Source organism: Macrotis lagotis, chromosome 6 (genome assembly GCF_037893015.1).
Source record: "Macrotis lagotis isolate mMagLag1 chromosome 6, bilby.v1.9.chrom.fasta, whole genome shotgun sequence".
Classification (NCBI taxonomy): domain Eukaryota; kingdom Metazoa; phylum Chordata; class Mammalia; order Peramelemorphia; family Peramelidae; genus Macrotis; species Macrotis lagotis.
This window is the reverse complement of record NC_133663.1, coordinates 185,930,608-185,954,709: the sequence shown is the minus strand read 5'-3', so window position 1 is coordinate 185,954,709 and position 24,102 is coordinate 185,930,608. Positions and strand designations below refer to the sequence as shown.

The 24,102-nt window shown below is 33.2% G+C and overlaps 1 protein-coding gene across 2 annotated transcripts in view; it reads right to left on the bottom strand.

Moving 5' to 3' along the window:
• Positions 1 to 1,267: 1,267 nt before the first annotated feature.
• Positions 1,268 to 24,102, bottom strand: part of TMCO3 (transmembrane and coiled-coil domains 3) — an 88,408-nt gene continuing 65,573 nt past the window's right edge. For both annotated transcript variants that reach the window (XM_074192105.1, XM_074192106.1), the window contains exons 8-13: positions 22,662 to 22,779; positions 18,299 to 18,494; positions 12,792 to 12,942; positions 8,954 to 9,033; positions 7,240 to 7,389; positions 1,268 to 1,524 (exon numbers count right to left, since the gene is read on the bottom strand). In XM_074192105.1, coding sequence (XP_074048206.1) covers positions 1,411 to 1,524; positions 7,240 to 7,389; positions 8,954 to 9,033; positions 12,792 to 12,942; positions 18,299 to 18,494; positions 22,662 to 22,779 — 809 coding nt within the window. In that variant the 3' untranslated portion in view covers positions 1,268 to 1,410. The remainder of the gene's footprint in view (positions 1,525 to 7,239; positions 7,390 to 8,953; positions 9,034 to 12,791; positions 12,943 to 18,298; positions 18,495 to 22,661; positions 22,780 to 24,102) is intronic.

Below are 24,102 nucleotides of genomic sequence, written 5' to 3'. Positions count from 1 at the left end.
TGGCATTCTCTATAGGATTTCTCAAATTTTTTCAAACTGGTATGATACTGGTCTGGTTTCCAGATAATAGTTTCATAACTGCCAGGAGATAAAATAGCCCCAATTTGCATCACTCACATGTCACTTTAATATACCAGAAACATGAATAGAGTAGTAAAATGTAACCAAACAATAGGGTAATATTTGGAAATTTTGTCAAGTTTATTATAAACAAATGTAGATGCAATTCACTTTCTGAAATATATACATTTCTCAATTATATATTCTTCTGAATTTTAAAATTCTTATAAATTTGGTTTATCTTGTTGACACAAAACACAAGATGTTTTTATTTCTACTGCTGATTAATTTTGAATTGACATTGGCTACTAACAAAATTTTTAATTTTTTTTCCTGTAGGATAGTTTCCATTTAAAAGTGACACACCATTTAGTAAAACAAATCATTTTCTCGTAATAAAGAGAATCACCACCTAGTCTGTCAATTTGTAAATTCATACTTTTTACATTTCCTAAAACAGAGCCTAAAAAAAGAAAATTTTCTTGAATCATAGCTAGAATTTGGACATTCTAAAAAAGCAAAGCTTTAATCTGACCTCTTATAGAATAATATATGAATATGTAAATATTTAAATTAATAAAAGTGTGTAGGGATTCTCTTGGCATAAAAATTTAATTTTCAAAACAATATTTCAAAAAACCCCCCAGAGATTCAAGATAATGTACCCTGATCAAAGATCATTTTTACTAAAGAATACAGTCAAATACTCAAATGAAAGCTCAAACATATTTTTAAAAAGAACACTGTAACATTAAAACGAATATTTAAAGGAAGAATAATAAAAAGCCAACAGGCACTATAAGATAGTCACCTCTTTTTAGAATACAAATTTTGAATATTTTAAACATTAAAATTAAGTTTTCCCCAAAATCTGCAGGAAATTTACACCATTTGTTTTAATGATAAATACTGACATACAGATAACAAATCTAGAAATTAAACAGGTAAATTTAATTATTTTAACAGGGTACCACAGGCACCATAAATAAAAAATATTTTAATTTTTGTTTTCTACCAAAAAAGGTAAATAAATAGATCAATTAACAAGTAAACTTGGGAAAAAGGCACATCCAGGCAAAATAGTCAAGGCGATTTGCATGATGCATTATTTTCAAAGCAATTCTACTGTGCATAATTTAATCTAAATGAGTTATTTTAGAAGATTCTAAAACATGACAAAGCATATTTAGTAAGCTGTGCAAAAATCAAAACATTAATAATTTAATATAGTCTGTATTACTTTAAAATATATGTAAGGCTCATAAGAAGGTACATCACAAATTCCTGCAAAGAGATTTAGGTTGTTATTTTTAGAAAGTAATGTATTATTCTTAGATGAATCTTTTGCTTTCAGGTACTTAATCGTCTTTCTGGTCTTGGCAAACACTTCATAATTGCAGCTTTCCATAATGCTGGGGCAAGTAAAAGGCTTAAAGTTGTTACACTCAATATAAGAAGGTAGACCTGAAAATGAGAAATACAAAGTCATTACTTCTTTATGATTCACATAAGTAAATTAAAGAATAGCACCAAAGTAGATTCTTGGGCTAAAATAGGATGTAATTATAATTCAACACTTACAAGTATATATATATTATTTAATGAATTACAAAATAATTTTATAGACTGGAACCTTACTATGCCTCTTCCTCTGGTCTCCTTTTTAAAGCAAAATGCCTCAAGAAGTTGCCCCTTTATTATTTCTTGGTTCTCTTAGATGAGCTGAAGATGAAACTTCATTTAAACAAAATTTCATTCTAAAAGGTTAAATTTCAGTGTATAGTAATATAAAAATAGATTTACATATGTTATATATTTAAAATATATAAGGAGATGGACAACTGTGCAATATCCACAGAGTCAAAGTCATGAGCCACATTTCCAAATGGTCATGGGAAAAAAAAAAGATGATGCATTAAAAAAAAAAACCAAACCTGCTAGTTTCCAATGGTAAGCTATACCTTAGAAATAGAGGATATCACTAGGTACATTGTATCACTGAGTAAATGTATACTTGGAAGAAATGGTACAATTTTGTGATGAGAATTGAAATAAAATGAAGAGTTTAGACTGCAGGACTTTAAAAAAATTTTTTTTTTAATTATTTAAGGCAATGGGATTAGGTAACTTGTCCAAGGTCACACAGCTAGGCAATTATTAAGTGTCTGAGGCCAACTTTGAACTCAGGTCCTCCTGACCTCAGGGCTGGTGCTCTACCCACTGTGCCACCTAGCTGCCCCAGACTGCAGGACTTCTGAATTTCACTTTTAAGATCTAAATCTGGAAACAGGTCTTTAAGGAAAAATATTTGTATTTTCTTGAGCTTGAACCCATATTAAGGATTCCTGTTGTGAGGGCTATCATCATAGATGGAGAACTCCACACAAACCATGTGAAGACCAAGAGGATGAAGGCTTGGAGCACATTGTAAGCATATATTTTTTAGATTTATGACAGAATATGGACAAAAACTGTGCAGAAAGAGATGATGTGGATGGGTTACAACCTGAGTCAAGGGTCAAAAGTGAATGACTGAAGTACAAGAAAACGTTTTATTCTGATTTTATCCTGAGTTACAGTGTGTCCTGTTTGCTTCAGGAGGAACCTAACCTCCTTAGGGAGCAAGATTCTATACTCAGGTGCTAACAGTTTCCTGGGAATGATCATTTCCCATTACAAAACCTTGGGGCTTTCCTGGGTGCAGAAACCATCAAAAGGACATGACAAAAGTGCAAAAGTTGACCAGTGAGGCTTAGTTGGGAAGAAAAAAAAATGGCAGTTCTACTAGTGATTGTAGATTTAGAGCTGGGAGTAGGGAACCTGGAGGTTAACAAATCCAACCCCCTGATTTTACAAATAAGAAAAGATGCCTGGAGGAGGTAAATGACTTCCCAGGGCATATCTGAGGCAGAATTTTCTAGTGTTCTATCCACTATGTCAAATTGTCCCCACTTATTGATTGTTCTTGGAATGAGTTGAAGTTGATTTTACTTCATCCTTGACACTGCTCAATGGAGCAATGGACCTGGGGTCAGGAAGACCCGAGTTCCAGCTTCAGTTACTTATTTTGTGACCCTTCACCTGTTCGTCTCAGTTTTCTCATCTGTAAAATGAGGATAATACATACAAACACTGGGTTGGGTTGTTGGAAAAATCAATAACCTATGAAAGGCACTTTGCAAATCTTAAGGTAATCTAGAAATGCTAGCTCTTCATATAGTTCTTTCAAACTTGATGCTAATTGCAAGCTCAACATATTTCAACTAAAGGTAAGCATATTCAAAAGGACCAAAAGGCTAGGCAATTCTAAGTTAGTCTAATAATTTTACTATGGGAAATGAATAAATGTTTAGAAAGAAAAGGATTTGTAAAAATGCTAACCATTGTGAATAAAATGAATAATAGCAACTTACACATGACAAAGCCCTTTCTTAACTAAGATCCTGAAAAGAGTTTCCCAGTGCAGGTGCCTTTGTGTTACCAATGCAGTGGAGAGAACAAAACTAAGGCCAAAGGATGGAAGGGAAGAGAGGCAGATTTTGGCTCCTTTATTTAACTTTTCTAGATCTCAGTTGTTTTCTATTATCTGTATTTTTATTGTATGTATTTATAGATGTATTTAATATCTCTCTCATTAGAACGTAAAGCTCTTTGTGAGTGTGACTGTTTTGGCCTTTGTCCTTGTCTGGCATCTAGTAACACTTCATAAATCTTTGGTAACTGACTGAACCAAACAACTTCTAATGTACCTTTCAGCTCCCATGAGATAGGTATTCCAGGTTATTATAACTCTCACAACCACATATGGGCAAACCTGCCCAGACAGGTTAAAGGACTCAATATGACCACACAGCTAAGTCTCTTTTCTTTTTCTTTTAAAGAAAGATTTTATTTTTTTTTGTTTTACAATTTCCCTCCCTTCTTGCTTCCCTCCCCCCACAAAAGACATTCTGTTAGTGTTTACCTTGGTTCTATGTTATACATTGATCTCAGTTGAATGTGATGTCTCCTTTCTCTAAGTATAATATTCATTTTACTAAACCAAAATGCATCTAAGGGCAAACAGCCTAATAGCAAGAGGTGTATAAACAGTAGAATGGATTTCTGGAGATGGTTTTCCCCTCAAAAGAGGTTTCCAAGCTTTGGTTCAAGAGGAAAGGCTATGGGGGCAGCTAGGTGGCAGCAGTGGATAGAGCACTGGCCCTGAAGTTAGGAGTACCTGAATTCAAATCTGGCCTCAGACACTTAATAATTACCTAGCTGTGTGGCCTTGGGCAAGCCACTTAACCCCCTCATTGCCTTAAATTAACCCCCCCCCCAAAAAAAAACAAGAGGAGAGGCTGTGGATGTACAAGTCTCCTCTAGAAGTTTGCTCACAGTCAGCAAGGAGGAGGATAGTGACAGACTGTACCACCAAGCAGAGCAAAGGGTGTGAAAGGGTATGAGGCAGCCACACCTTTCTTGTGGAGCATGGAGAGGTCATGGTTCATCTGATCCCCACCAGGAGGAGTCAGACATGGTTCCTTAGAGCTAGCTCTCTACATACTGTTCCTTTCTGGGCCCATGAAGCTAAAAGTATAAGCAGAAGGAAAATAGTAGATAATATTTGAAGGATGATGTAAATGTAGGTTTTATAACTAATATTACAAATTCCCATTCAACTATGGGTGGGTTGGACAGAATGTGAAGTTCTTCCTGTTTGTTTTCGAATGGGCCGTGCTACAACTTTGCAAATACTACGATTCTATAATATTCCTATTTTACAGAAGAAGATGAGGAAACTTGGAGGGGCTAAATGATTTTGATTTGCCCAAAGTAAAACATAAATAAGTAAATGACTGAGAGAGAAATTAAATCAATCATCCTCATTTATCCTCCCCTCACCAGAATCATGGCCATGTGGAAACAACCCAGGTCCATATCCTTCCCTGCTATCACTTCCAAATCATGTGAAAGCAGACCTTCCTTCCCTTCTAAGTCTCTTTTATGTATCCTTTCCATTACAATGGAAGTTCCTTAAGGGCACAGACTGAAATGCTTGCATTCATATATCTATTTAAAAATAAGTCTTTTGGTATATCACCAGCTAGACACCTTACTAGCAGTTTTCCTATTCATTTATGTATAGGCTGGGGCTGAATATTCTCAGTATAGCAATGCCAAAGTGGAGCTTGTTCATTGTAGCTTGTCTGTTTTGTATATGCATCCAATACTGAAGTTAACAGTTTAGAGTTTCCTGGTCCTCTGTAGCAGGTATACAATTTAAAAGTATACCAGCATCAACAATAGAGGCTTTTTATAAGCAAATAAATTTATGTTTAAATGACTATCCAACCCACTAGTGGTTTAAAAAGTTTAAAATGAGGGGCGGCTAGGTGGCACAGTGGATAGAACACCGGCACTGGAGTCAGGAGTACCCGAGTTCAAATCTGGCCTCAGACACTTAATAATTACTTAGCTGTGGGGCCTTGGGCAAGCCACTTAACTCCATTTGCCTTGCAAAAAAAACAAAAAATAAATAAAAATCAAAAATAAAATAAAAGTTTAAAATGTATGTGATTTTTCACTGTATATTAGTGAAAAAATTTCTTGAAATAATAGTGTTAAGTTTTGTCTTTTTTAACTTCTAAAAGATTTTTTCTTTAATAAAATAACAATCAGTTAAATAACTAGGAATAATAATTATTTTTTTCTTTCTTTTTTTTTTTTGCAAGGCAATAGGTTTAAGTGTCTTGCCAAACACAGCTAGGTAATTAAGTATCTGAGGCAGAATTTGAATTCAGGTCCTCCTGACTCCAGGGCCAGTGCTCTAATCCTCTGTATCACCTATGAATAATAATTAAGATATTTAACCCAATCAAGTTTTTATTGGATGTTAAATATTTTAATCTTAAATAATTTGTTATTTTACTTTTATAATAAGGAAGGGGAAGCTTTTCTCTCTGAAGAGCCACTTCAGAAAAGCTACTTCACTTCTCTGTCATTGTGGAAGAAAGAAAAAGATGGAATAAATTACAATAATAGGAGAGAAAATATGGATTAAAGGAAAGAAACATAGATAGTTACATATAATAACAGAGAGGGAAGAGGGGAGACAAAGGGTTTCATTAGTTATATGAAAATATAGCAGGTGACAAAGGGAATAAATACAAATTAATATGCCTATAGTAGCTAACTGCAAAGCTCTTAGGAGCAAAAATCCTATACTTAGTTAAAACTATAGCTCTTTTGAGGGGGAGAGAAGGAAATTTTAAAAAGCATAGATTCTAGACAAAAGAATGATAAGTGCCATCAGTAATGTTTTAAATTTTCATCTACTTAAAATGTTTAAGTCTCAGTATTTCTAAATATTTTATTTTAAAAGGAGAAATCTAATCTACTTTAGAAAACAGGGAACATTCAGGCCTTATGGTTTTTTTATCCCCTATTTCTAGATTATAAAAGCCTAAATTATATTATCATTAAATCATATTATCTGTCACATGGGCTATGGGTTTCCTATTTTACATCTCATAGTGAACAAAAGAGGAATTTCAAATTCAAACTGATCTTAAGAGATGAAACACAACTAAATTTCCCAGAACTGCTATTATTTGGAAAACTGGAAGAAAATCTTTCAAAGAACAATCTGTTGATTCAACTTTAAAAATAAGCAGAAGTAAACTAAAAAGCAACAAAACTACTTAGAGATTGTGAAGTGTAGTCAAAACAATTCTAGATTAGTAAGTAGTCAAGGAACCTGGGTTTCAATCTGGATTCTGTCATGTTACTTGAGTGATCCTAGGCAATTCACTTATCCTCTTTGGTCTCAAGTTTACTCATCAATAAAAACAAGTTGGGACCATAAGACCTTAAATTCACTTTTAGATTTAAGCCTAAACCTGTGATCCTATTTGCAAATAGCTAGGGAGTTATTATGTCAATAGAAAATAAAGACATTCTAAGTAGGATTAACAAGTAAGTTGTATTTCAGAAACTATTTATTTATTTATTAGACAGAAAAAAAACCTTTGGTGCCAGATAAGATTCTTAACTGGAAGGAATTTTAGAATTCATCTAGTCTAACCATTTCACTTTATATATAAGAAAATAACATCTTATTATAAAAATTTAAATGATGGTAGAGCAGTGATCTAGTCAACTGGGTGAGGAGTCAAAGATGAGCTAATAAAAATTTACCTCTCGTGAGATGATTCCTGCTCTTCTTGCTCTACTTCCCAGAACAAAAGAAAACTCACTAACTTGGGCCAGTCCAGCTGAAACAATCCATTTGATGTACTGACTGTTCTTCGGTAGAATTAGAGATAAGACAAGCACTGCCAAAACAAACTTTGAGAGCAACATCTATATTATTATTTTTGAAATGTTCAAAGAAGAAACTTGCAAGTAATATGTAGAAACTACATAGGAAATATAGAAAGTCAAGTGTTTATATATATATATATATATATATATATATATATATAAATACACACACACATATATATACAGATATATATGTATGTATGTATTCCAACAATATATTTAACTAAGATTTCATCTGTAAATATACTTTACTTTCTTAAAGTAATATAAAGTCCAGTTAGTAGGATTATCAAATCTAAAAAATATATCAGTCTGGACTGACAAAATAGCACTAAAAATGTCCTTCCATCAATAGTCAAGTGTCAAGACCTATCCCTCAATCATGCCAAACTCAGTCTAATCTGGTATATGATTTTGATGATGACAACCCAAATCCAAATAGTACTGATTACTAGCCCAACAGAGTTAATTGTTTTTTTTTTTTTAAACCAACAACTAGCTTCTGTGACAAAATACAGCTACTCAAATTCTGGTTGTTGATAGCAACTAACACCTATACTTTTTAGGATAACATAAAACATTTTAATATAAAGAACCAGGGTTTTAATCTACTTTCCTCATCATACCAACCTCTGGCCTGTAGAAAAAGCAATGGCTCTAAATGGAGAGGATCTGGGTTCATATCCTTCCTTTAAAACTGACTTCACTTTATGGTATGACCTTGGACAAATCACTAACCTCCCTGGATCTCATTTTCCTCATTTGAAAGGTGAAGAGATACATCAGTATTTTCAGAGATCCCTTCTAGTTCTAGATCTATGATCCTATGATTATCACTATTATAAATCCAATGTCCATGCTGGGATTATCAGACTAATATAAAACAACATGCCAACATGGTGCTCTCTTTCTCAGACCCTCTTGGAGTCTGGGAGGCAAAGCCTTCTCTGTTCACATATGCATTGCCTACAAATGAAGAACATGAAATGTGAGAACTAAGATGTCAAAATAGTCAATAAATTAAATATAATGCTAGAAAGTTTTTGTTTTTTTTTTTCTGCCAAAAGATAACTCCAAATGCAAATATCAGTAGAGAAACTTGAATTCTAGTCCCATGCCAATAACTAGATTTGGAATCAGAGAACCTGAGTTTAAACCTTGTGCCAAATTCAGCAAAAAAATTTAAGCTTATTGTATTTCAGTTTCCTTATCTTCAAAAGTGTTAGATAATGGTGGCATTTGGGATTATTATTAGCTAGGATTATTAGACTATGATTCAATGATCTATCTCTACTTTTCTTTTTCTTAGTAGCCAGAACACCTGGATTTAAACCTAATTTACTATATTTTCCTAGATGTTATTTCTTTTCTAGAAGTCTATCTTTTAGTCTGTAAAATGGGGATAATAATATGTAATCCAACGCTTTCACATTGGTGTTGCAAGAAAAGTGATTGATAAACTATAAGCACTATGCAAATGTAAATGATTATGATTATTATCAAGAAGAAATTTAGAAGACAGAGCTTTAACAAAATGAAAGGATAGTACACATTTTGCTGGAAATGACAAAACTATTAATAAAAATACCTTCATTATCACCACTGACAAGGTAAGGAACATCAAAACAGTGAGTTCATATATTACAAAAGTGGGAAAAACATGGAGACCTGTGAGAAAAAGGAAGAACAAATTAATTTCTTAAAATTTTATATAACTAAATGGGCTACAAAAGTTTTACTTTTAAATTTCTTAATATAACTAAAACATTTTTATCTATATAAACTGTATTTAAAAGAATATCCAAAACTTTCTTTTAAACTGATAACTGCCATAAAATAAATTGAAGGTTTGAGATTTTCTTCCTATTCCCTCCTACTTGAATGACTAAGCAATCATTAAATGTTATCAACTTTACTTCCTGTGCATCCCAATTCTAACAAAAGATTTTTTTTGGTCAATGTAACTAAACCAAATTTAACTAGGAAAACGCTTGCCTTTTTTTTTTTTTAGATTTTTCAAGGCAATGGGGTTAAGTGGCTTGCCCAAGGCCACAATAATTAAGTGTCTGAGGTCGGATTTGAACCCAGGTACTCCTGACTCCAAGGCTGGTGCTCTATTCACTGCACCACCTAGCCGCCCACATTCCTTCATCTTCTGAAAAAAAATTGATTCAGATGAGAAACAAGCTCTTAGTCTAATTCTCCTTCATTAATCATTTATAATCGAAACAGAGATACTTATTAATGTCTGAAAAGAAATAGAAACCCACAAGGAAACATGAGAATCTTTTGGAGAAAACTATACTGTATCTATTGTCATACTTTCTGTATTCAATTTTTATTCATAAATTCTACAAAAAAGCAAGAAAAGTATTTGCCTTCCACTGCTCCCTTAACACACAGCCAGAATACCACAAAATCCTTCCCCCTCAATACTATTCTGCCAGAGGTTTCTCTAAGTAGAACACCTTTTTAAACAAATGAATGAGCATTCAGGGGTTGACACTGGCTGACTCAGAACTACTTAGTGCTCACTCATCTATTCCTGCCCAGTTGATTCTTTGTTCTTTATCTCTCCTTATCAGATGCATCTTCCTGCTTTCCTTAGAATGAGGACACAGGACCGACTGCTTCAATGTACCTCCTCTTCCGTCAATTTTCTTCAACAAATACTTAGTAAGTATTTGCTCAAAGTAAGGTAACATGCTGGGTTCTTACAAAGACAAAAGCAAATAGTTCTTTCCCTCAAGGAGCCTGCAGTCTCCTACAGGGAATTTACCATTTAAACAAATAACTAAATAACTTGTTCATTTCAATAGTAAGTGCTAACAACCTGGAGAAACCAGAAAAAAACTTGTGAGGGAAGTTGAATGGAGCTGTGCTTCATAGTTCTAACCATTGGAAGTGTGGAATAACTCATTTTTAGACATGTAGGGAGCACACGTGAATGGAGAGGGAATGTCCATGTGGGGAACAGAGAGGAGCCCAGTTTGACAAGAAGGGAGACTATATGAAGACAAGTGATCCAGGACTAAATAAATAGGTAGGTGGAGTATGTTTTCTTCTCAGATGCAATGTGGAGTATGGAAGATTTTTAGGAGGGTTGGATGACTATCAATTATGCATAAGAATGTATGGGAGAGGGAAAAATTTGGCAGCAGAGAGACCAAGTGGGAGCTACTGCATCAGCCTTGGTAAGAGGAGAAAGGGTCTTAATTAAGAAGACAAGTGAGTGGAAAAAAGTGGAAGGACACAAGATTTATTGTGATAGTTAAATATACTAGAGAAACTGGGAAGATATATAGGAAGACCTAGCTAGTCTTTCTTTGGAGTGAATTATAAGCCCTAAACTTGAAAGTTGAAGAGAAACTTAGCATCTTCTACATGCTTCTCTTCCAGAATTCTTGATTTCATTAAACCTTATATCTACCACAATATAAACTCCTTAAAATAGAAAACATATCTTATTATTTTCTGCACCCTCTACAGTACAGAATATAGTAGAGTAAGCACACAATATTTATATGAGTGAACAAGTGAGAAGTTTTAGAAAATCTAGATTCTAATTATTTTTGTCATAGATTAATTTGGCCATTTTCTAATCAATCTAAAGAGGCAACAATCTCAAAGATTACTGATATTTGCCAAGGGAGGTGGCTAAAAGAACTGAGATGCTTAAATATTAGAATGAAAATATATTAGAATGAAAATACCTACCAGCAGGGGAAACATGAAAGAGAAAAATGAAAACAATAAAAATAGCAATTAAAAGTAAGCTTTATAGATAAAGGAGGTTTTGACAAAGAGGGAAGTATTATCTCAATAGTGCAGAAATATAGAGACAGTTTTTGGGCTTTGGGAAAAGTAAATGATCATTCTTTTTCTGAAAAAAATTCAAGTAATTAAAAGTTATTAAGAAACTAGTTATAACAAGAAGCATATATATCACCTACTGATAAAGTATTTAAGAAAGACATAAAAACCAGTCTCCTTTATATAACTCTAAAACAGTTTTACATATCACTACACTTCCAGATTTTACTTGTAACTAATTGCTTTTAACATTGTTTTTTAGATTACAGTCTTTTTTTCTATCCTTAAGCCAAAAACATTCTAAAAGAAACTATTAAGAAATAATCATGAGGAGTGTATTTGAATCATTTAGCCCCACCAAAAGCATTGGCTTTTGGATCTAATAAACAAAAGTTGAGGGTTTTTTCCCCTATTTAATTCTACCTGCCTGATATCTAAATAAATATCACATCACTAGCAGATTAACTTAGAAAAGGGGGCGGCTAGGTGGCACAGTGAATAGAGCACCGGGCTTGGAGTCAGGAGTACCTGGGTTCAAATCCGACCTCAAGACACTTAATAATTACCTAGCTGTGTGGCCTTGGGCAAGCCACTTAACCCCACTGCCTTGAAAATTCTAAAAAAAATTAACTTAGAAAAGTCCCACTTAACCCCATTGCCTTGAAAATTCTAAAAAAAAAATTAACTTAGAAAAGTCCCTAAAATGACTTAAGCTTATTTTTGATTAACTTAACAATTGACCACAATGAGATGATTAACAATACTATCTTTTGTATAATGAGAGCTTAATAACTCAAGCAAAAATATGTAAATTGTTATTATTTTATAAGAAAGCAATATATTTTAATTCACAGAAAAAACCCTCAGATATTTAGATTTTAAAATATAGGATATTAATGGATTTTTTTTTTAAAGTAGGCAATGTCGGGGCAGCTAGGTGGTGCAGCGGATAGAGCATTGGCCCTGGAGTCAGGAGTACCTGAGTTCAAAGGCAGCCTCAGACACTTAATAATTACCCAGCTGTGTGGCCTTGGGCAAGCCACTTAACCCCATTTGCCTTACAAAAACCTAATAAAATAAAATAAAATAAAATAAAAAGTAGGCAATGTCTCCACTATTAGGAATGAAATTAATCCTGAAAAACAGGAGAACATATTTAAAAATCTTGCATAATTATATTTAGACTATAAAATTCTATGAGAAGATAGGAGTTGCTTATGCTCTTCATAAAGGCATGAATGTTTTCCCTGATTGCTAAGGTTATCAGATATAGTCCTATTTTGCTTTTCTGTTATATATAAGAAAGATTGTTATTAAATTCAAATATCTTGTTAGTCTGAATGCTAGTAGGAGACCAGAGCATTCTTTTTGTTTGGAAAGCAAAACAAGTTTGATACTGACATTTCATTTTCCATGTGCTGAGGCATGAGTCAGACTCAGTTTCTGAGAGATTTCCCCACTTCCACTCTCCAATTTATATTCATGTCTTTGGTGCAAAGGATTGGGTCTCCCCCAAAAAGGTTATACGTGTCAGAAAAATAATATGATAATAAATAATATAAAATAACAAATAATAAATTAAATTAAATTGTTTTGATGAAAATATAAGTTACCTATAGAAGCAAAGAAAATGATGGCCAAAAAGTCCCGTATAGGTTCAATATAGGACACAATTTCTTCAGTAACCATATGACCTTGAGAAGAAATCAATGCTCCAGCCAAAAAGCAACCCAATTCCATCGAAACATCAAGAAGCTCTGTAATCTGTCAAAGAAGATTGGAAACTTATCTTTTGCAGTGTACAATATAGTAATCTTTTATCCTAAGTTTTTAATTCCAAATTACAATTACAGATAAAAGAATGTCTAAATTTTAAAGTATTTCATGTAAAAAAAACCACCTTCCCTATTTGACAACTTCTTATTAATTAAAAAAAGATAAATTATATACTAACAGATATCTACTGACCAATGTATGGTAAAAAACAACTATCAAAATGGATTTTTAAAAACAATTATTTAGATAACATTTTTAGTCCATATTTTACTAGTTATAAAAAGAAACTAGCTCTTGAACTTCACAGATCAAATCTAAATAGGGAAGGCAGGCTAATACAATCTATTTGTTCTCCTGATCATTCCACATCTATTTTATTAAACAAAACAACATTATTTTCCCTTCCAAAATAACCTACATGATTGCTACCTAGTGACATGTAGTTAAAAACTATAATTTCAACTATTAAGTTTTTTCTTAGAAGTTACAGAATGCAGAATTTTAATTTAAACTGGGTTAAATCACTGCTCATTCTCAGTAATCTTTCATGCAAACTATATATAAGTAAAAGTTATGCTTTTTGAATGTAGACTTTATAGGCTATCCTGATCACTCATGAGTCAAAAGAATTAGATTTAAGGTACACATGTATTGACATTTATCCTCCAATCAATTTTTTTTTCAGATGAAGTATTTTTCACTTAAGTAGTGAAAATCTAGAAGAATAATGAAGTAAAACTTGATTAAAAAGAAAATAGTTAAATGCCCTTAAAATAACTGAAACATTATTAATATAGAATAGCATTGTGAATATTGAGAAATACTTTCCTGAATACCTTGGAAATGTTGTTAGTCCCCTTTCCTTGCCTGAAAATGCAAAACAACTTTCTTTCCCCCATTATCTTTTCCCATTAGAAAGCAGATAAGACCAATACTATTTTTACATAATGTTAAACATCTTTTGGATAGTCAACAGCAAGAGAAATGAAAAATTATCTTTTGGAAGTGTCTACTTTTGAATGAATTAGAAACAAAAAAAACCTGACTATATAAAATATTGTTACAGTTCTAATTCAAATGTTGTAATTCTAGAATTATGCTTGTGCTGTTCTAAATTTTCACTCCTCTCCAATTAAGTTTTTGGAGGTTAAAATTTCATTGGCACTTCAAACCTCTTCTCACAGAATTTTATTGGGAAGACTGATTAAAGGCATTCTTGAATCTGAGACAAATTACAACTTCTAAGAAAAAAAGCATATTGTCTAGATTGGGGATTCTTAATTATGTAGTTAGGATGCTGCTATACAATGCCAGGGTGGATCTAATTTTTTCCCTTCCAAACAGTGAACTCCCAAGAACTGTAATGTTCTTGCTTCCTCTAGAAACAGCAACCTGTAGAAAATTATATGTCGCAGTTTTGGATGGAAGATGGGACAGTTACCATCTTCACGTAATGTAAAAGCAGTAGTGTAAACTGATGAAGCATTTTTGTTTGGAATATGTGAATTGAGCAAATAAAGACCACATTGTTGAAGAAAAAAAAAAAAGAGTTGCTAAAGTCCCACCTTCTCCAAGAAGTCTTTCATGAGCCCCCCAACTACTAACGGCTATCTATTAAGTACACAGTGTTTTGCGTTTTGCTGCCATGCAGGGTCTGTGAGTCCCTAAGAACAGGGCTTGCCTTCCTTCTATCCCCAAAACATAGGACGTACATGTTTGTCAGAAAATAGGCTCTTATTAATTGCTAGTTGAATACTTATTTGAATAATTAGCCTTAGGAAGAATAGAAAAAAATATTAGCACAAGACAAAGCGAGAAAGATTTACAAGTACTAAGAACAGACGAAATAGTTCTGTGGAAAGATTTTTAGACTTAGAAACAAGAAACCTGGCTAGAAATCTCACATCTGACACAAGTCAAGTCAAGAACCATTTATTAATCATTTCCTAGGTGCTGGGCACTGTGCCAAGTCAGTCTATTTAGTCTTCAGTTTCTTCATTTATAAAATGAGGATGATAATACCTCTAAGTCCCTACCACACAAGACTGTTGTGAGAATCAAATGCGGAAAATACTTTGAAAATCTTTAAAGCTATTGTTATTTTTGGTAAGGTTTAAAAAATAAGGTGACTGTGAGAATTAATAAAAGCAAAGGAAATACATATAATCAATAGTAACAGTGTCAATAAGATTCTGTTTTTGAAAATCTAATGACTAATATTGTAATGAATCAGATATAGAACTGTAACACTGTAACTATATAAATGTTGGTCATTATTATCCCATATTTTCTAAGAACAATACAACAAAACTGGACAAAATGCAATACTCTCATTATTTCCCTAAGAAATGGATTTTCCTTATTTGTCAATGGGATTATCTTTCTAACATCTTAGCCTAATTCCTTTTTAACTCTTCTCTCCCATATATTCAGTCTTTATTTATACCCTCTCTTCTGTATAGTCTCTTCCTTCTACTTTCAATCACACTGCTACCATTCTAGTCCCTGTTACCTCAAAATCTGATCACTGTTATACTCTACTAACTGAACTTTATATTTCATAATTACTATCAGATTAATATTCCACCCCAAAGGGATTCCCAAGGCTTTTTGGATCAAATCCAAATTCTCTATCCTGGCAGTCAGAGCTCCATTTTACCTCTAAAACTTAATTTGCCACTACTTCCTCACAAGTCTATTCTACTCTTATCAAGCTGATCTTGTAACTGTGCCAATATTCTCTCCTACCATCAAAAATTTGCTAATTTTTCCCCTCTACTGTAATAACCAAAAACAACTCTGTTCCTCTGAGGGAGGGAGAGAAAAAAACAACAACTTGTACTTATTTTTAAATTCAATTTTTATTATCAATATTTTCTCCACCTAGAATTTCCTAAATCTAGAAATCAACAAAGCAATAAATCAAGTCCTGATTTGTGGCATTTGCCAATTTCCAGGGTATAAATACTCAGTGAAAATTTAACAATTGGCTTTCACAAACTAGTACAAACTGACTCCAGCACATTACCATTCTTAGCTACAAAAATACTGTCCATTCCTCAACTTCAAGGTTTTTAATTCAAAGCTTTACCCTTCAATAAAGTATTTCTCAATTACTTTGTTTCACACTGATCTCTCCCACTTTGTATTTGGTGCACAGATGAGGTCTTGTGTTCTGAGCATACCCTATCTAACTTAGACTCTAATCCCTTCAAGGTTCTACAAATAGTAGAGAGATTAGGTATTTATTATTTATTGAATTGATAATATACTACCTATAATTGCTATTGATATTTTAATTCCTTAATATTAGTGCTTTTTCCATATACATAAATGTCTATGCTTTCATTCATTAAATCTGGAGGTAGTTGGTTAAAATTTTGGGTGATGAATTGAAGGTGATCCTTTAAAATTATATAACCAAGTAGAAAAGAAATAGAATCACTTCCATTTTAGAGAAGCTAAAATTACAGGCAAAAAATACAAGTGCATAAATTCCTTAAAGAGTTCAAGTATGTGAGATTTTTCACTTATTTATGCTACTTAATAGAATTCTATTCAGAGAACTGTCCTCTCATAATTAAGAAAGAAAAGCAGGAAAACATTCTAAGACGAGAATTTCCTCTTTCCTTGGCTAGTCTTCTTGTTGAGTTGTATCTGTCTTGACAAAGATTGCCATTTCCTTCTCTAGCTCATTTTACAGATGAGGAACTGAGGCAAACAGGCTTAAGTATCTTACTCAGGGTCACACAGCTAAAAACGACTGAGGCCAGATCTGAACTTACTTACTCCATTGTGCCACCTTGATGCCTTAATCTTTAACTAAACTGAGGCTATAATGTGCGAATTTCAGTGAATTTAATATAAAGTCCATTAAAAATATCAGTACACAGAATTTTAAAAGATATGCTTATTTCTTTTAAGATATTTATATTTTCAAGTTAGTTCAGGAATAAATTCAAAAAATTGTTTATTACAAGTTATATCTTTAAATGTCAACATTTATAAAAAAACTCTAATAGCTCTAAAATTACTTTCAGCTTATTTTAAAGGAATGAAGTAAAAACTTGCTTATTTAACATGTTTACAAAATATTCATTAAAGTCCAAATAATTTGAATAGATAATTTCTTACAAAAGAAGAGAGGCTTTTCTTCCCTTAAAAAAAAAATCATTTAATTAGTGAGCTTATCAAAAAAAAACCTTAAAAAAGTTGGAGGGATTTACTTTTAGCATATAAAAACCACACTTCTACTTTTTAGTTCAAAATTATCCTGACATATATAATGATATGAATTTGTTTTTAATTACTCATTAGTTTGGTCTCTCTCTTTTTTTATATAGAAACTGTTAAATTAGCTCACCTTGTCAAAGATAAAAAAAACCTAAATTATATTTTCTTTCATGATAATTATGTCCTTACAATCTCATGAAATCTATGTTCTTTAACAAAACATTGAAGACCTCACTCATTTTAACACGGGGCTCTACATTTCTGGTTATTTATTATTTTTATTAAAGGTAATGGAAGGTTTAATTCCATTAACTATATGATCAGTCAGTAGCTGGAAATTTTTTTTTGTTAAAAAGGAGTTACCTGAAGTGGAATTTCATAAAGTACTACTTTATTTCATTGGTTTCTTATCCCAATAAAAATGTCATTGTGGTTCTATATTAACATAAAAAGGACATTTTGTTCCCTGGAGAAATTACATATTTATTACTTTTAAAAATTGAAATCTGCACTGAAGTGAATGTACTTTATCCCAAAGCTAGCATTGTAAAATTGCTTCTGTACTATGGAACTTTTATTTCAAATGTGAAATTGTCTGAGTTAAGATGAAAAAGGGACAGATTTTAAATTGAAGGTAATGTGCCTCAGTGGAGCTTTTAAAGTGTCAGGTTAATAAACAAAGTTTTAGTTAAAGCATTTAAAAGAAAAATCTCAGGATTTTTTGAGATTTGTGAACTGACTTATTTTACTCTACAAATACTACAAATAATTTCTATTAAAGAATTTAATGCAATATTAAATTCAATAACAAGAAACATATTGGTCCAAATATAAAACAAAATACTCCCAACTTCTCCCTAAAATCCGGATTGTAGAAACTCTGATAGAAGTACTATTTTTCATTATATGTACTGCACCCACCAGCAATTTATTTTTAAATTTTCAAGGAGTTGTCCTTCTCAAGGTATGGCCTAAATCTGAACCAGTATGATAATATTTAAGAATTATAGAGTGATCCTTTAACAACTAAAAATAATAAAACATTTTCTTTAAGCAGAATATATAAATCTTCTCAAATATAAGAAAAATGTTTTTTTACTATGAAAATTACCATTAACATTAGAAAGATGAAGGCTGATACTCCTAAAACAAGGATTTCTTTATTTCCTTTGCTCTCCACATGCAGTTTTCGATAATATGGGCCTATAAGATAAGTCTTTATAACAAGACATATAAGAAAAACAGTAACCAGAGACACGAGGATTTGACCAATCAGTACCAGTATTCTCAGTATTTCCAGAAAAATGCTGAAAGGAAACAAAAAAGAAAAAATGTTATTCTACCTCATTTCTCCCATTTCTAATGATATTATGTTTCAATTTTATTAACAGATTAACAAATGCATTTTGAAATTCTGAAATGTAATTCATAAAACCATACAGGGGCTTATGCCTTGATGTCTTAACTTTACATTTTATATTGTTGTTTGAATCAAATATAGGATATAGAATTCATAATAAATTATATTGTTGGGACCAAAAACCTGTGTTGAAAAGATTTTCAAATACAAATTACCTGCTTTTTGGAGCAATGTTTGACATAGCAAAATTCCTACTCAACAAAAGAATTAATATACACAAAACAAGGTTTGACTTACATCCCAGAGTTACATAATTAAAGGAACCATAGCAACAAAGCAACTAATTAAACCTCTAATAGCATAATCTTTTATTCTTTAAATCCAGAATTCTTTTATTTTCCAGTGAATTTAACATAATCATTAATCCAAACACATTGATAATACTGTTTTACTTTGTCTAATCTCCAGAGTATGAAAATTTATAAGCAATTTTTTATTACAACCCAAAGAATCTAAGAAAGGCACCCTTTATTTTTTAGATATTATAATTAAAAAGCTTTTGTTATCTTGCATATGCTGAGTAAAGAGGCACTTAGCTCCCAGTTTCTGGCTAAAGAGATATTATGATTAATGGACTAAATACAGTACATCATACTTCATCATGGGATAATAGGATAGCAATTTATTTGTACAATCAGGCTTAAAGCTGTAGAGCTGGAAATACAAACAACTAGGGCAGTAGGATAGGAGACCAAAGTCTCCCTTGAGGCAGGGACCATACAACATAGAAAGCAAGAAAGGAATCAAGGACTGATAAGAGAGAGAAGTCAATAGGAAGAAAGACAATGACTAATTATCATAAATTTTAATCTATTTACCAGATATCTTCCAGGAACTTCTAAATGGTTTTTACCTATAGCTACAGGAGTTTTAATAAGATTCAGCCTCTAGGCTCATACTAGCAAAAGTGATATAGATGTCCAATTTGAATTTCTAACTTTATCTCTATATCCATGATTCTTCTAACTAGTAAATTCATCTTTTTAACCTTCACCTTCAAAACTACTGGAATTCTAATAAACCCTATACACTAAAATAGAAAATTCAGAATTTTTTAAGCCCCAATATCTATAGTAAAAGATGGATATCTGAAACTTAAATGCATTTACCCCTTAAATTTCTTTCTTTTTTTTAAATTTAAGGCAAGTGGGAGGGGTCAAGTGATTTGCCCAAGATCAAACAGTTAGGTAATTATTAAGTGACTGAGACTGGATTTGAACTCAGGTCCTCCTGACTCCAGGGCCAGTACTCTTATCCACTGTGTCACCTAGCTGCCCCTACCCCATAAATTTCTAAATTAAACCTCAAACTATTAAAAAAAAAACAATTTCTTAGCAACTTTATCTGTTTTTTGCTTATGAATTTTTGGGAAAGATTTATTTTATTCTGTAGGCTTAATTCAATTACTTGAAATCAACAAATAACCTAATATTAGTTTCTAATTGTTACTTGGTCTCTTTGATAAGTCTGTTTATTAGATGGAAAATCTGTGGTGAGTCAAATGCTGATTTTTTTTTAGGTTTTTGCAAGGCAAATGGGGTTAAGTGGCTTGCCCAAGGCCACACAGCTAGGTAATTATTAAGTGTCTGAGGCCAGATTTGAACTCATGTACTACTGACTCCAGGGCTGGTGCTCTATCCATTGTGCCACCTAGTTGCCCCCTAAATGCTGAATTTTTAAGAAACAAAAAAGGCATAACTGAGAGGTTAACAAATGTAACTATTCAAAGTTGGAAAAGGGAGTTTCATTCACCACAGGTTCCAAAAAGTTACCCATGAGTCCTCAAGTCTATCTGATAACTGAAGCTTTTTTAGCTACTCTACTTTGTGTGAAGGAATGATCACATTCCCTCCCATATCCTCCAGCTCATTCCCACTCTCCTCTTTGGCTGGTTGCTTCCTGCTGCCTACAAGTATGTGATTCACTCATCCCCAGGAGCTATCATCCTCCATCTCTCCTGTCTTTTGTGCAGCTAGGTCGGGGTGGGGAGATAGAGAACCTGCCCTGGAGTCAGAAGGCCCTAAGTTCAAATATGACCTCAGACACTGACACCACTGACACTTCCTTGCTGTGTGACTCTGGGCAAGTCACTTGACTCACATCCAAGCCATCTCCAGTTATCCTGATTCAATCTGGTCACTGAATCCAGATGACCCTGAAGGAAAAAGTGAGGCTAGTGACTTGGCACAGCACCCCTTCACTCAAATCCAGTTCACATACATGTCAATACTCTTTTCTCTTAGCGTCTCTAGGCTTTCAGGACATTGCTGTCTCCTGGGCTTCCCTGTATCTACCTGACCACTCTTCTTATCCAGCTTTGCTAATCTTCATTTATATTATACCTACTAGCAGTGGAGTCTCCCCAAGGCTGCTATGACCCTATTCTCTTTTTCCACTATATTACTGCACTTGGTCAACTCATAAGCTTCCATGGATTCAATTTTCATCTCCACTTTAAATTTTCCTTTCATCTTTCATCTAGTTGGTTCTCAGATCCATGTCTAGCTCTATTTTCTTCTGACCTCTGGTCTTACTGTCCATTGGACAACTCAACCTGAGTACCTGATAGACATCTTAAACTTAATGGACCAAAACTAAACTTCTCATCTTCTCCCCTCAAGCCTTTCCACTTCCTAACTTCTCATACCCTCACCCAGATTCACAACGCAGATAACATCCCTAACTCCACTTCTCTCACAATCTGTTGTTGGGTCTTATTGACTCACCTTTACAGCATCTCTGTTTATGCCTCTCTCTTAAAGCTGCCTTTTCATCCCCAGGGACAGACTGGAAGAACCTGATTAGTCTCCTTGCCTTTCCAGTCTTCCTCCTTATCAGGCCCTTGCTTCCACAACTCTCCCCAAACAGGATGCTTTGACTCTCCCCAAACAGGATATTTCATCTCTTGAATGCCAGTCTTTTTATCAGTGTCTGGAATTCTCTCCCTCCTCATCTCTTTATTTTCTGGTTCCTTGGCTTCTTTCAAGACTTGGCTACAGTCAACTTTACCAGAAGTCTTTCCTAGTCCTCCTCTATTCTGAGACTTCCCTGCTTATCCTCTAATCCAGTCTGTGTGCATCTTGTCTGGTCTGTCAGATGGGCAGCTCCTTCAGAGCAGGCTTTCTCTCTCTCTCTCTCAAGCTCCCAGCCCTTGGCATGACAGCTGGCACACAGTAGGCACTTAATAAAGGATTTATGATTTGACTTTTGTGATGAACAAGATCTTTTTGAATGTTGAAGTGTTTCAGAAGTCAGTTCTTTATGTGATAGTCACACTTTCAGGGACCATGGGGCATCATATATAAGGGGCTGGCTGCCCACCTTTGGCATTCAAGTGCTGTCCTGGAATGAACTAGCATGTAAACTTTCAAGGTGCCAGACACATCTCCAAGACTATAGAGTCAACATAAAGTTTCTCACATTAATGAAACCAGAGTCCTGAATTCTGACCCCTCTCCCACTTCCACCCAAGAAGTCACACTATACATATCAATATTTTAAACTGACAGTGCTGCCTGAACCTTTAAATTTGTCTTTTAATCACTTATATTATTAAATATTATACCCATAAGATGTAGAACAATAATCAGACTCTTATGAGTATCTGGAATTGAATCAGTAGCCTGCTGTAGAGAACTCTCAGATAAATCCTAGGGAGTCACCTAGGGCCCAAAGTCCTAAGATCAGGGCTACCATTAAGACTAAGTGTGAACACAGGTTCAAGACCATCACTGGACCTTGATCCTTTTTTAAAGGAACTGCCTAGCAAAATCTGCTATGGATACTTCCTTTTGTCACCTGCCTTTTCATTTTCCATACTTTCAATATGAATTTTTTTATCCCTTTTTAATATGAATTCTAACCACTCCCCAAAGATGAAGAAACTCTAGCTTAAAGTTTGGGGATTTATTTTTACTAAGATGGAGAATGATAGAATTGCAAAAATCATAAGCTAAAACATTAGAAATATAGACATTTATACCTTGATAAGACTTTCATTTTCAATAATAATTCATGAAAAACCAATATAGTAGGAAGTATAATAAAATTTAACCTGGAATATGTATTTGCTCCTGCTTGTATAAGAGTTGGCATAATAGCTATGAATAATCCAAGTTGTACATCTTGCATTACTAGCATGCCAAGAAGCACACTGCTGTAGTCAATGTCACCTGTTTGAGAATAAAGAATAGTATTAAAAATCGGGTTTAAAGCAGCATAAAATATCTCACACATTTTAAATGCTTTCATCCTGATTTGCTTTTTAATTTTAGACTAAACATTAAAAGGTGTTTTCCCCCCATATAAAATGTAGACTTTAAAATTTATTTTTTTCAAAATAAAATAGGGCAGCTAGGTGGCCTTGAGTCAGGAGCACCTGAGTCCCAATCCAATCTCAGACACTTAATAATTTCCTAGCTGTGTGACCTTGGGTAAGTCACTTAACCTCACTGCCTTGCAAAAATTAAAAAAAAAACCACAGGAAAAAATAGCAAAAAAATCTTTTAATAAGGATGAAGTTAGGATGAAGTTAAGTTGCTTATATCATTTGCATGCCTACAACATCATCTTTTCATAAGTTAAGTAATATTACTGAGGATTATTTTTGTATTTGAATCAACAAAAAAATTTATTCAGTGTCAGAAAGGTGGATAAGCAAGCTTTCTTAATCCCTATTTTGTTCTTCAAGCTAGTCAAAATGGCCTGACCTATATCTCAGCTTTCAAATCAGTCTAAACCCCTAACTAGGCTCAAAGTCTTTTTGTGAACAATAGCAGTTTTCCCATTATAAAGCTATCATTGTTTGTACAATTGACATAAAGCAAAAAGAAATCGTGAAGAAGAGAAGGTAGATTTGAACAGTGAGTAATTCAGAAATAAAAACGAAATGCAAGGGGAAGAAGAGAGAAAATTAAAATAAAAGAATAATAAATGGTCTGCATTTTGAAAAGGACCATTCTGGTTTTGATATCTACTTTTTATTATACCATATAACCATAATTATCCTGAATTTACAAGCAGTAAATTCTATTTCACATACTTGAGTTTTATAGATTTGATAATGTAAAATACTGGCAGTAGTACCCAATTTTCAACCAAAGAATCTGACAGCCTTACTTGAAACCATTAGTTAATCAAATGTATCATCTAAATATACTTCCAAATTCATATATTTGAATAGTAGTGATTTTTTTGGGGGGGAAATGTTTTTTTTTAAGGAAGAATTTAATGTGTATTTTGCAGGAGATTATGTGTATGTAGGGATTATATTCCTAAAACTACTTTTGTGATTTATGATTCAATCCCTACTTTTTTTTTACACATACACTATCACAGCTAAAAAAAATCTCACTTAAGGTTTAGTTCTTCACATTGATATTGATTAAGAGAAAAGATAATAGATTCATCTAGTTCATCATTTTGTAGAAGAGAAGGGCATAGAGGTCGTTAAGCAGCAAAGCTCATATTTAAGCCCAAGATTTCATTCAGTAATC